Source organism: Nestor notabilis, unplaced genomic scaffold (assembly GCF_000696875.1).
Source record: "Nestor notabilis isolate BGI_N333 unplaced genomic scaffold, ASM69687v1 scaffold13421, whole genome shotgun sequence".
Classification (NCBI taxonomy): domain Eukaryota; kingdom Metazoa; phylum Chordata; class Aves; order Psittaciformes; family Psittacidae; genus Nestor; species Nestor notabilis.
In genome coordinates, this window is record NW_009913434.1 from 39251 (window position 1) to 52747 (window position 13497).

Below are 13497 nucleotides of genomic sequence, written 5' to 3' on the forward strand. Positions count from 1 at the left end.
TTAGCCAGCTAGCAAAAAACCCACCAAAACCAAAAAATCTACACAGCCTTACAAAGCAAAGAGTTTAGACATGCCAGTTCCTACAAAATAGTCACATAAAGTCATAAATAATCCATCATTCTTGCTTTAAGATACTGAACAGGATAAAAAGGGTAAAACAAAATGCCATCCTCTTAACTGTACAGTTAAAGGACAGAAGAGGGGAATAATTAATAACTCAGACTAAAACACAGTCTGCAAATTATTTCTTGTGCTCCTTCAAAAACATGACCTACAGCACTTGAGACCTCTGATAGGTGCCAAGAAACAAAGTTTTGAAAACTCTCAAAAGACATTGAACAGTAATCCCAGTTTTCTGAACTTAAATTGTGAAACTCTGTGAAAAAATATTTTTTCACAACATGATACTACATCTGTTTTTAGTCTTGAAATCTTTTCTTTTAATACTTTAACATCTTCCTGATTCAAGGGGTTTTGTTTTGGGTTTTTTTTTTTTTACAGTCTACAGATCGCCAAATATTCGAAGGTTCTCACATTAAAAAAATAAAAAAATGAGCAGAGGGACAGGCTCAGTACAGTTTTATTTCCCTTTTAACATAACCACATTAAGAACAATAAATGTACATATGACTTACATGCAAATAGCTGTCACTTTGGTTCCACTTACCACTGGCTGGCTGCAAAGGTAACGGCAAAGTTCTCCAATATACTGGATGACAGTCACATCGTACTTTTTGCAGTCACTCCAAAACTGACTAGCTGAAAACTTCTTTTTTAACACACAGGTTGCACCTTTATGGAAACAGTAGGAAAGGAAATGAAGCATTTTTTTCTATATGCCATTTTAGCTAGCTATGTCCACAATTTTTACAAAATTGAACGTAAGAGGAACTAAGAACAGCTTCGTTCAGAGAACTATATGATATTTGAGGTCTTTTATTAGAAAACTTGTGTTCAAATCTGGTAGACAAAGAAGTGGAACAAACGCAGTCTCCTACTTGGTGAGACAGTAAACCTATAGATAAAAGGTTGAAAGCAAGAATACAGCTTATCTTTGTTGCAGTTCTTACATTATTCAAAAGAGTTTAACTGAAAATATCCAGAAAAGTCAATCTGAATTAGAAATCATTTGGGTATCACAGAAACTAATTTTTCAACAAAGAACGTATTCATCAATGCAGATTCAGACAGAATTAGTCCATAACCCAATGATCTTTCCCATGCTCTGACTTGTCCATGCTGCTTCAGGAAATAGGAAATACTTGCCATCAAATTCCAAGTAAATCTTTTAGAAGAAAGTCACTGAGGATGGTTATGGTGCCTCAGTAAAATATGTATTCTATTGTCTGTGCCAAAGCATCACATAAATTAAGTGGAAAAAGTTATCTATCATCTAATGGGAGGGACTCTTCATTAGGGACTCTAGTGGTAGGACAGGGGTAATGGTTTAAACTTAAACAGGGGAAGTTTAGGTTAGATATAAGGAAGAAGTTCTTCACAGTGAGGGTGGTGAGGCACTGCAATAGGTTGCCCAAGGAAGTTGTGAATGCTCCAACCCTGGAGGTGTTCAAGGCCAGGCTGGACAGAGCCTTGGGCGACATAGTTTAGTGTGTGGTGTCCCTGCTCATGGCAGGGGGGTTGGAACTAGATGATCTTAAGGTCCTTTCCAACCCTAACTATTCTATGATTCTATATGACAAAGCTGAATGTTTACTACACATGTATTTGTCAGTCGTTTTAAATTCATCAGAATATATTTGAGTTCTATTCCACTACCCAATGCTTAGTCTCTACACATACTAATGCACTATACACACTACCAAAGTATTACATAGATCCTTAAATTCTTTTTTACCTTAATGTGAAAGTAAAAACATCTGTGACATAAATAATTATAACTAATTCTTCTCCAATGACACAAAGTTCACTTGTAAGACATCCTTCACTGTTACAACACCATCCTCCCCCAAAATACAGAAATATAAAGTTATTCCGAAAAGATTATTTATTTGATTTCAGCAAAGCGTTAGTTTCCCTAATGGCAGTGAACCTAAGTATGTTTTATACATTTTAGTAATATTTTTAATATTCATATTCTCTATGAATACAACTAAGTGAAACAAGCCCTACCCAACTCAATGCATCCACCAATGCCAAGAAGAGATGCTGCGCTGTGGTAAAGAGGCAGAGTAATATAAATGATGTCATCTGCAGTAGCACCAAAAGCCCACAGTCCAGCAGCTCCTTTAAGAACCTGCATCTGGCTGATGACTGCAGCCTTTGGAAGACCTGTAATAAAAACATAAAACCATGCCTAATACAATTTTTTTTTTTCCTGTGGAAGATCTCTAAAATCATAAAAGAATCAATTACTTCTCCCTCACCAAATTTTCAGCCATCTGTTTAGATGGCCACTAACAGACAACTGGCTGTGTAATACAGTATTACATGTTTGTTTTATACACACAAAGATACATAAACCAGTTTGTAATCTCATCTGTTGGTTAGCTAATCAATTCAAATAGGTGGAAATATGAAGAAACTCTAAGATGTGTACATCTAAGCCTGCCTATTTGTTTTAGAACACTTATGAAAGCGAATTAAAAAAAAAAAAAAAAAATCCAGCAGAAAGTCCACTCCAGTTAGGTTCTTCTTAGTGAGTTTCTTCAGGTTCAGCGCAGAATTTCTGTTCAGGAAAGCACAGACTCACACAAAGTCTTCTTAAGCTACTACTCTGGTACTCATTATTTGGGGTAGCGAATGTGTTCTTGCTTCATATATGTTCTCACATACAGACACAAATTTCAGGCTGAGTCCTGATGGTAAACAGCGAGAACTTAAAACGCTTAAATTATCACTGTTTAAAACATTAATTTTTTTTTTTTTTTTAATTTAATGATTCAGGAAGTTTTCTCACCTATTCTAGTGCAGCCACCATTCATCTGAGAGACTTAACCTAGAGTTGTTAATTGGAAGTGTAATCTGTGGAGATTCTAGCTGCACTTTAAAGCTACTCCAAAACCCATCACACTAAACAGAAAAGGCAGTAAGCCAATGTTGCCTGTGAACCACTTACAGCAAGAAGTGCTTTACAGAATCTTGACTTTTTAACTTCTGCCTTTGCAGGCAGCTAACTACAGACTTTGCAAGATACTTCTTTCTTTTAACTAAGTTTACTAGTCACTGATTTCAGAAGCAACGCTATGCTCTTGCTTTATTTAGAAGTGTGAAAATGCTTAGTTACTGTAGATTAGAATTAAGTTATTCCACATTCTTCAGAATAAACAAACCTTATTCTTTTAGTTACATCGATGAGTGTAAATTAATGTAATACATACAAGCATTCAAAAACAATTTAAATTCTACATAATTAAAATCTGAGACTTTACACAGATGTTCTGAATGCACTTATAAGAACAAAATCCTCCTACCTGGAGAATTCTATCGTATTTTTTAGCTAGAACTCCTTACTTTTAACCAGAAGCTCATCCATGTTTATGTTAGTAGTATTATAAGCATACCTGACTTCTTGGCAATATTTGTAACTTCCTAATTTTTTTGTTCAAGACTGACATTTTTATTTCCTGTTTTTCCCCAGAACCTGAAGCAAATAAATTAAACAATTATTTGTATGAGGGAACATAAACACATCTTAATTTTAAATCTTCTTGTGACTAAAACTGTTGTTTTCAGCTGAACGATGAAATGTCAATATGCTTATCATCATGCTGCTTTTCATGTGAGTGATCAGGTTTTTCAAACTCTTAGTTTCCTACCTGCTAGAGCACTGGTAATAAATTCAGCCATCTGTTTCTAAACTAAAAGGTTAGTAACTTAATCCTATTTTCTGCCTCTAAAGTGAACTGCATAGCATATGACTTAATGAAGAAAAAACAAAAGTCTATTTGGTTGTTTGAAGCTCTAGTTACGATGTTAGCTATATTAGCTAGATATGTGATTAGAAAATAGTATTTACTATTATTGTAAACCCACCAAAAATGCAAACTGTTTTATAAACACCTTAGCTGTGAATAAACAAGAGGTAAAGCTTCTGTAGTATTTGCACAATGTGTCAGGAAAAAAAAAAAAAAAAAGAAAAGCCCATCACTGAATATAAACAGTCACTGACAAGAAACATGCTTATTTCCTACCATAATATTTCTAAATAAGAAATATGATATTCTATTATGAAAAGATGAACCAAAAGATTAGAGTTTTGCAAAATCAGGTTTCTAGATGAAAGCTGAAGAAAAATATAGACTCTTATACCTGTTGTTCCTGAAGTGAATATGTATAAAACAGATGACTTGAGGTTGTTGGCAGAGCGTCGATTAACTGGAACAGGGTCTTCAGATGCAGCCTCTATTTTGTCTAAAAGGGTATGCACACTTGCAAAAGTGGAGTCTTTCGTCATTATCCAAACACTAATATCTTTTTGGAGGTCAGGAAGAATTTCTTCCAGTGTTCCAAGCAAATCTTAAAAATTAACATAATAGAAAGTTACAACATCTCTTCAGAAAACTAGCAAATAAAATATTTTTCCCCAAAAATTTTATTATTTATATTAGAAAGAGGAATGAAAGTCACCTCCATGGACATAAATTAAAGTAATGGTGAACTAGAATGAAAATTCACTGAAAATATGATATGATGTGGCAAAAATACTGCTGACCCCACAAGGTCTAATTGTCAACTAGCCCTCAAGCCAAAATGGTGGGCCTTGATTACTAGCTGCTGCATCCCACCTCATTTTGGATAATCCTTCGTCATTGCTAAGACCAGAATGAAGTGTAGTAAAGCTTCAACTTCAAATAAAATGAAGGAATCTGTTGAAGATGCAAGGCAAATATATACATTGGCATACAGCTATCCATGAATGCCCTCAACAGCAATCTCCCATCGAGGGGTACTTTTTAACAAAGCACAGAAGTGACTAATTTAAAAACACATAAACTATCATATATATAAGTACCTGAATTTCACAGAACCAAATACGATACAGGCCTGTGGCTTATTCAGACACTGCTGAAGAACCATGTGGCTATTTATGTAGTGCTTTGAGTGTTTTAGATACCTTAACACATCTGATTTTAGGTGTATCAGGCAGTTTTATTTCATTTTTATTTTCTTATCACACGCTCATTCACTGAAAGCTATTCATTCACTAAAAGCCATTTCTTCTATTGGGTTTTACCTGAAGATAAACACAAACTCACTTTTATAAATTAAAAACAGCAGCACAACTAAAGTCTATGTTGTTGGCTTATCAGGAAAAAACCTTCTGATTAAACGAAAAGGAAAAATATAAATAAGAGGCCAATCCTTAGGTAATACATTTCATATTTATCTTTATGTTTCTAAGCATTTTTACAAGCTGTCGCTTTCTCAGAACACTGCACTGGCATTGAAGTACTCATCCAGGAACAGTCTCAAGAACAGGAATATTGCTTTCAATAGAACTGTTCATATACTTAAAGACTCATTTACACTTAAGTGATTTGCTAGATCTCAGCCTATGTAACTGATCTTACAAATACCCCTGAGGGTACAAATTTATGTTACTACCTCAGGTTTTATACATGAACAAACAAAGTTGACATGACTCACGCAGAACCTTGTAACGAGGCATTGCCAGAGCCAGGATTTCAAAACCTCATCAAGACCAAATATGGATCCCACCAATAGAACCCGCTTGCATAAATTCTACATGAAAAAAACTGAAGCTATTTAATCTTTCAGAAAACCACTTTTTTATGTAGTTTTCTAGACTACTTTATGTATTTCAATGACAGACTGCTTTATGTATTTTAATGAATGACATACTAATCTCTGTTACTGTAACAGAGATCAGCCTACTGCCGCCAACTAAACATATGTCTTACAAACCTAAAGCCTACAGAGTACAAGTCCTATATATTTCATGAATGCTTAGCAAATTGATCTGATGAAGTATGACATTAAATTTTTTGTATTGCAGAGTGATTTCAGGAAGGAATCACCCAAATAATTATGAAAAACTAAAAGACAGATAGCCTCCTGTTTAAATCACCAGAGTATCAACCCCTTCCTTTAAACATAACAATAGAATGAAAAAATGTAAACATAATATAATGTTAAGGACAACAGTGTTAACTGCAGTAAACCTGACGCACTGGAAGTCAAGGTTCATTGGCATAATAATTCTGTTTTGCTATCATATTATAAAACTAGGGTATAATTTTTAAGTAATAAATATGAAAATACAACAGTATTATTTCTAATGAAAACCAACTGTTAATCAATCAAGTGTGACAAAATAACTATATAATTCTTTCTTCTTCATTTTTGTCTTCCTGTTATTCATACGTATACACATGTATCTGGTAAACATACAAAAGATAGCTTGTGTAGGTGCAACTTAGCCTGAGAACCTAGCAAAAGAAACACAGGTGTTAGGAGTGGCTGCAGCTGTGATCATTGCAGCATTTCCTTGCTTTCCATAGATAAATTCATTCCTTCTTGCATTTCCTTAAATTGTTTTGCTTTTCACATTTTTGAAAGCGATGAAGATGAAACTGCATTACTTACCAATTCTTAACATGTATATAGAAGACATTTTTGTTTAGGATTGCATGACCTGAAGAAACTCACAAATACGCTTAAATCCTGAAAAATATTCAGAAGTTCTAGATGACGTGCACCAAGTTCCTTGTGTATTTGAGTAACACGAAGTGCAAGTCTGTCAAGAAGAAGAGGACAGACTTTTCCTCCCCACACCCCTTTTCTTTCCTTCCTTCAAAGGAAGAAAGATGGCAACTATTGATTTCAATTCTATAGACAAAATAATTTAAGATTCAAGAATGACAGGAAGGCATAGCTCCCTTTATAGTAGAATGAAACATATCTACTCTAAATAATTAAGAGCAATCTTCAAATAAAACATACATGCTGTTTATTGTTTCTATAAGTACTCAAAACCTTTGGTTTTTGCTGTTGCACAGAGGCTTGCTTGATTGTTCAACTACAATTGAATTATGAATCAATTATTACAGTTTTTCTTCTGTGTTCAGGAATCTAGTACTCAGAACAATACGTAAACAGCTTGTAATTATATGTTATCTTGAAAGAAATTTCTAGTTAGATAGCAGAGAACAGCAGAAACAAGAAGCGATTTCCTGAATAAGAAAAGGTAATTTAAAACAGCTGTATTTGAAGTGCCAGAAGCTGAAAATTACTTCTGGAACACAAGGAGCATGGGGTCTTTGAAGATAACTTTCAGTTGTACTAACATATCTCCAAAGAATAATTCTGTTACTAGCCAACTGATGTTTTGTTCCATGAACAAAGAACTTCTGTGTCAGATGTTGTGTAGGGCTTATTAGTCTTTATATATTATCTTGTCCACGTGTCAGGAAAGAACAGCCCTATTGGAGGAACTAAAGTTGATCATGTCTAGAGGTGCCTGGTATGTGTACTTTACCATACAGGAAAGCAATTATAGTAAAGCAATTTAGCTACTTAATCTTACGGTTTCGCTAAAGTACTTTTTTACTTTTTACAGTCTGAAAGTGTATTCAGGTCTTTGTTTATTTGTTTTGGAAGAAATGACTGTTTATCTACAGTTTGGCAATGTAGTTAACAGTTCTGTGTGCGTCTGTGTGCATTCATACACAGTTTGTACATGAATATTCACCATTTGCTATTTAGCTTCTACTAGGGAAAAAAGAAAACAAAAAAACCCTGTAATTGTTCAAGATAAATACACTTCTCCACTTTTATTTTTTTGCTTTTTTTCGCTGTTGCTTTAAAAAATTCATTGTTTAACAAAAACTTTATGTAACTTCCATTAAACTAGTTGCATGAATACATAACTCACATCTTTTCAGAAAGCAAGGAAAATATGTTTTCGTTTTGAACTTCTGTCCTAGGCTTCAAGTTGCACAAAAGGGTTTTTATGTTATTTTTTAGCAAAGAAACAATGCAGCCTGTTGGCAAGGACACAGTCCTACACTGATGTAAGGAACACATCAGATTATGAGATCAACTTGTACTGAACAGAAAGTTACTTGGAAGGAAACTGTATGAAATGTTTTTTACATAGCTTTGATGTGTACCCTGGTTGATACGCTCCGTAAGCCATGGCAAGTACAAACTCTTCCCTACATTAGCCTCAGAAAATAATTGTTATTTGTATTTGATGCCCGAAGTGACTCCTTACACTAAGCACCTATTTTCACTAAGTAATAACAAAAATTAAAAGTCTGTTTTGGATCAGGATCAGTGTTTGTATCTTGAAATGCCACTGAATGCAGTAAAGGTAGTAAAACAGAAACCAGCTTGGGAATCACAGTTAGCACTGTTTTCCATTCAAAGGCCACCTCAGACAGAGACAGTAAAAGCAAGTGATCAAAAAGACATGGTGACTAACAGCAGGAGAGAGTGTCTTCTGCAGGTCTTCTATGGTTTCCTTGTCCTAAATCTTTCAGTCTAAACAGCTTTTTATTCCAAATAGTTAAGAAAAGATACTTTTGTAAAATCCATTATTTTTTTCACTCAGTTACTAAGACGTAAGAGAGAATACTGCTACTTGTACATAGTACCATGTGACCTTAATTCACACATACCAAAAAAGACTGTTTACTCTCTCCAGGATCTATATCAGTACCTTCTGCCTGAACTTTACTCACGTCAGTATAATCCCTGGCTCTGAGCTTAGATGGAAAGAAATTCAGAACACACTCAGAGGCAGCAGAAAACACTGCTGGTGCATCAAAAGTAAAGAATCCTATCCAGGAAAACGGCACAGGAAAATGCAGAGCTGGCAGATGCAATTCTGTACAGGATTTCAGAATCACAGAACATCTGTATTTGGAAGGCACCTCTGGAGGCCAACCTGGTCCAACACCCCTGTTCAAGCTGGCCCACGAAGAGCAGGCTGCCCACACATGTCCATGCAGCATTACACTCCCTGAACAGTCATTGCTACCAGAACTTCAGGAAATCAATCCCACGGAGTTAAATAATACAGTCATTTCACAGTTGAATCCTCACATCAAAAATCATGATGGCAATCAGGGGTGTCCTACTTAAATCTGAACTCTACCAAGAAGCTACACTGTAAATGCACTGCCAAATTCCATTTGTACCTGCCAGTGGGTCATTAAATTTTAAGTGTTATTTAATAGTACTTCTGTTACACAGCTACTGTCCAAAAGGCAAAAATGTAATCCCTTGTTCAAGCAAGACTCCAGTGAACATAAATATTTCCTCTAAAGGCCACAATGCCTTAAAGTGCCTTCATTTTAAGCAGTACCTTACTCCTCTGTTGAACCAGTATTTTTTTAAAAAGTAGGGGTGGCACAATCTGGTAACATACGTAGCTAAGGACCAATACCTTTTAAACAGGTCATATTACTGTTAGAGTAAGATAATGCTGGCAGTCCTGATAGATGGGCATATAGCTGCTTTTTTTCTCCTTTACAAGTTCCTACTTTACTTACATGTTAGTTAATGGTTGCTTTATTAAAACGCAGTTTTAAACTCCAACTTTTGAATCTCTTTCAACATTCCCCAGAATGGGAGTGGTTGTAGACAGTGTTTCTGGGAATGGAAGTGTAAGAATGTTATGTAACAAATTAAATCAAGAGGTAACTGCTCTGGGAACACAGCAGGCAAATAAAAGCAGCTAAAGCAAAAGCTCTCTCTCTGTCACAAAGGCTACTGGAAATATTGGAAAGGAACACAAACTCAAAACATCTGCAAATCAGAGGATCTGTATTTGCCTTACAGCCTGCAGTTGAATTAGAAAGAAAAAAAACCAAGTTACTAGATTTCACTAAATTAATTAAAAGAACGTTGCAACCATAGAAAAAAATCAACCTTTTAGAGATAGTAATTTGATGTAAGAAACAAACAAGAAGGAGAAATGTTGATGTTTTTATAGCATATCTTAGGCTTAAAAATAAAACATTTAATTGCAGAAAGTTTGTAGAATACATAAATCAAAACCAAAACCCCAAAACTTAATTACTGTTGGAAAACTCCCATCTAAAGTTAGAAGAAGCAATCAAAATATCAGGGAATTGCAAGACCAGAAGAAAGTCTGACTGCAAGCGCTGAAGGAAAGACAAGATGATACTAACTGGACCAGGTTACCAAACCACAACCTCTGAAAAATATGCAGGCACAAAAGAAAACTGGAGATTACAAATTCCGCAAATTAAAGTAATCTTGCAAGAGGCAGCATGAAACACTGTACAAGGCGTGGAAGAAAATGCAACAATAAATAGAACTGAGCCTATTTGGATAGAGGTATCATGTTTGTAAAAAGCAAAAGCATTTGGAAAAATGACGACATGTACCAAGATGCAATCATCTCTTGCAGAGAAAGGCTGCACCACCGTTCTGAGCAGAGAAGATTAATAATAAACAATTATCTGTGGGAACTGTTCCAGATATCAGCAGAAGGTGGAAGATTCCCTTCGGCACAAAACAAACCTTAATATTAAGTGGATTTGAATACAGGTTCCTGGTTTAATATGCCATTACAGACAAGAATTTCAAAAGCAAATTTGATCTTGCTGAGCACAAATAGTCAATAAGCAAAATGTTAAGTGGATGATTTCCGCTGTGCTGCAGTATATGAACAAGATCAAAGGTCATCCAAAATACTGAAAAGATCATTTTGTAAATATTATAAAAATGGAATTGCAAAGTCAAGCATATATTTGCTTGTGGAGGGTGAAAAATAAAATTTTTTTTTAAGCTAGAATTTCCACTATCCAGAAATAATACCATTACATACTAATCTCTGATCAAAAAAACAATCTTAGTTGCCAAACATGATGCCTGACTATGACAATGATAGATAATGGACCACAGGTTGATTGGTTTTAGTGTAAATATTTTGCAAAAAAATCTATGTTCAAGCTATGCACAATCCTGTGGAAAATTGTGCCACAAAAGCAAAACACACAGCAAAGTTTAAGTCATTCTTACTGGTAAGAAGGAATGCCTTGAAACACACACTAATGCTGGACATAAAGATGTTTACAGACCTCTGAGAATTATCTAACTGTGTAATATCAGTGTTAAATAGTGCCCTGCAATTTTTACAAACATAAAGGGGAAATTACCATGTACAATAATTATGCATAATATCTTTTTGTTTCAAGAGTGGTATGAGTGAGCCCTCACAGTCACCAGACAGTATATGAACCTATAAGAAACCTGGACTCCTGCAGAGAGGCTCCTTTTCAATATGATGTGGCCAATATACAAGAACATAGCAGAACTTCAGCTTCTTTCACAAAGATAAAAAAGAGCCTCTAAGTTCCAAAAAAGAATACTGCAGAGCCTGTCAAGAGACTGACAAATGTAACGCAAAGACTAAAGCACATGAATAAATTAAGAAGACCAACATACAAAAGACCAGCTCAGAGACTATTGGTATACCTTTGGTATTACCTGTCTGCACATAGCTTTTCTTTTGTGAGCAGAAGCAGATTCATAGAGTGAGTTAGTTAACACAGTCACTCTTACTATTAGCTGCTGGTAACAGTGAAGAGTAGAGAAACACAGATCCCATCCCTGCTTCACTAATGGTTTTTCATCTGTTAGTTAGCCTCTCATTTTAATAAAGATACTCTTAAATAAAAGTTTTGATCCACAGTTCTCCCTCATCACAGACAATGAGCAAGAATTTCTTGAATATTAATTCCATTCCTCAATCCATATACACGAAAGCGCATATTCATGACAGGGTGTTAAATTATGGGGTTTTTTATCAAGTAAGAAGGCAAAATTAAAAATTGTCAGTTCAGAAGCATTGTTGACATGCGTTTTAGGATTGTATTTAAGTTGGCTTTTGTTTCATTCTCTTGGTTTAATCACCAAGCATTCTTAAGCCAGCACACCATACACAATCAGAATGGCAAAATTTATAATCACAAAACATGCAAAGGGAAAAATCTTAAGTATATTTCTGAAAGCTCAAATTTGCAGCAGCAGAGAACAAATGGGAGGAAATTCCACCATTTAGATGTCATGGATGCAAACCTCCACAACCTGTGTAATAGGAATAAGGCAAGAACTTGTGAAATAGAGTAAGGCAGGTGAGGCTTGAAATAATAATTTTAGAGAGGCAAAACAACACTATTATTTAATATCCTAAAACAGCCTTCTCAAACCAAATGTCAAGGTTCTGCGTGATCTTTCAGCATTGCAGGTTGACTTGCACTTGAGCATAAATGCTAAGGCAAGTTTATATTTTGGATCTGTCTTCAGTTTATACATTCAATTTATACACAATTGAAGCCTACTTCGAATAGAAAATGCGCATTATGCCTACATAAGGATTTGAAATTCTTTTGAAGAACTCAATAAAAATGCAGTACTTTGGAAACTTCCGTAACATTATTATTTCCTATTCACTTTTTTCTACAATCCAGTACCAACAGTAAGTTGGTTATTACAAATCAATACCCTGTGTGCTACACCTGTAACAAAAACACCCTCAGTTTTAGTCCCTAGAAGACTGTGAACAGTTGTGCAACAGAGATTGCACAGTTTGAGCTTAGACTTTTGAGTTTGCAGAGTGGTTTTCCTCACTAGAAAGGAAGTAGTACAGGAGAACAAAGCTCATGGCTTAAGTAAGATTTAAACTGATGTTTTAAAAAGAAATGGGAAATTAACAGACCAATTTAATCTTTTCTGAGGCACATTAAGGAACTACTGAAGCAATTAACTGCTTGGAAGAGGCTGTACTGAGATGTTGCAAACTTTCCTGCAACATACATTTTAAAGGTTAAATGGCTATCCCCAAAGCACGGGTATACTTGATCCTGCCTTAGAGGCTTACAATTTATGACCTCCTGAAGCCCCTTCTACCCTAGGTTTCTTTCATTCTGTGAAAATTTTAAAAGCAGGTTTTCAATAAAGAAGTTGGAGAGACAGTCACGGGGGAGATGTGACATTAAACTCTGGATGCACAAATCAGGCATATACTGTACCTGCTCCCACAACCAGTATCTTGGGCTCACAGCTACTGACACAGTGCAGGAGAGATCTGGAGCGGACATTGAAGTTGAGAAAAGCCACCACGCAGCCCAGCTTGGCCAGTCCGAACCACACGTGGATGAAGTCTGGCTCGTTGCCCATCAGCAAGGCCACCGTGTCGCCCTTCTTCAGAGCCCCATGGTGTAGGAAGACCTGCGCTACCCTGTTACTTCTCCTGTCTACATTCCGGTAGGTGTGCACCTTCCCTTCATAGATGAGGAACGGCTTGTGGGGCTGCTTGTCAGCCAGCTTCACAAACTTGTCCAGGATGGTGACAATCCTCCCTTGCCGCCGGTACGCCTCAACTCTCAGCCCATACATAAGTACTTTCAGTAGGTACCTCAGGTCTGCCCAGAAGTAGGGGAAGATGACTCTCTGGATGAGGTATATGGAGACAATTCCGGCGGCAGCGCCCGGTACCCAGGAGGGCAGCACTGGGAGCGGATAAATCTCGTCCCAGCC

General features: G+C 35.9%; 1 protein-coding gene across 1 annotated transcript in view; it reads right to left on the reverse strand.

The window, feature by feature from the left end:
- The window catches only part of SLC27A6 (solute carrier family 27 (fatty acid transporter), member 6), a gene marked incomplete at its 5' end in the record, with an annotated part of 36378 nt that extends 22881 nt beyond the window's left edge, over positions 1-13497 (reverse strand). The window contains 4 exons of the mRNA XM_010023204.1: positions 668-792; positions 2131-2289; positions 4270-4476; positions 12990-13497. Of these exons, the coding sequence (XP_010021506.1) occupies positions 668-792; positions 2131-2289; positions 4270-4476; positions 12990-13497 (999 nt within the window). The remainder of the gene's footprint in view (positions 1-667; positions 793-2130; positions 2290-4269; positions 4477-12989) is intronic.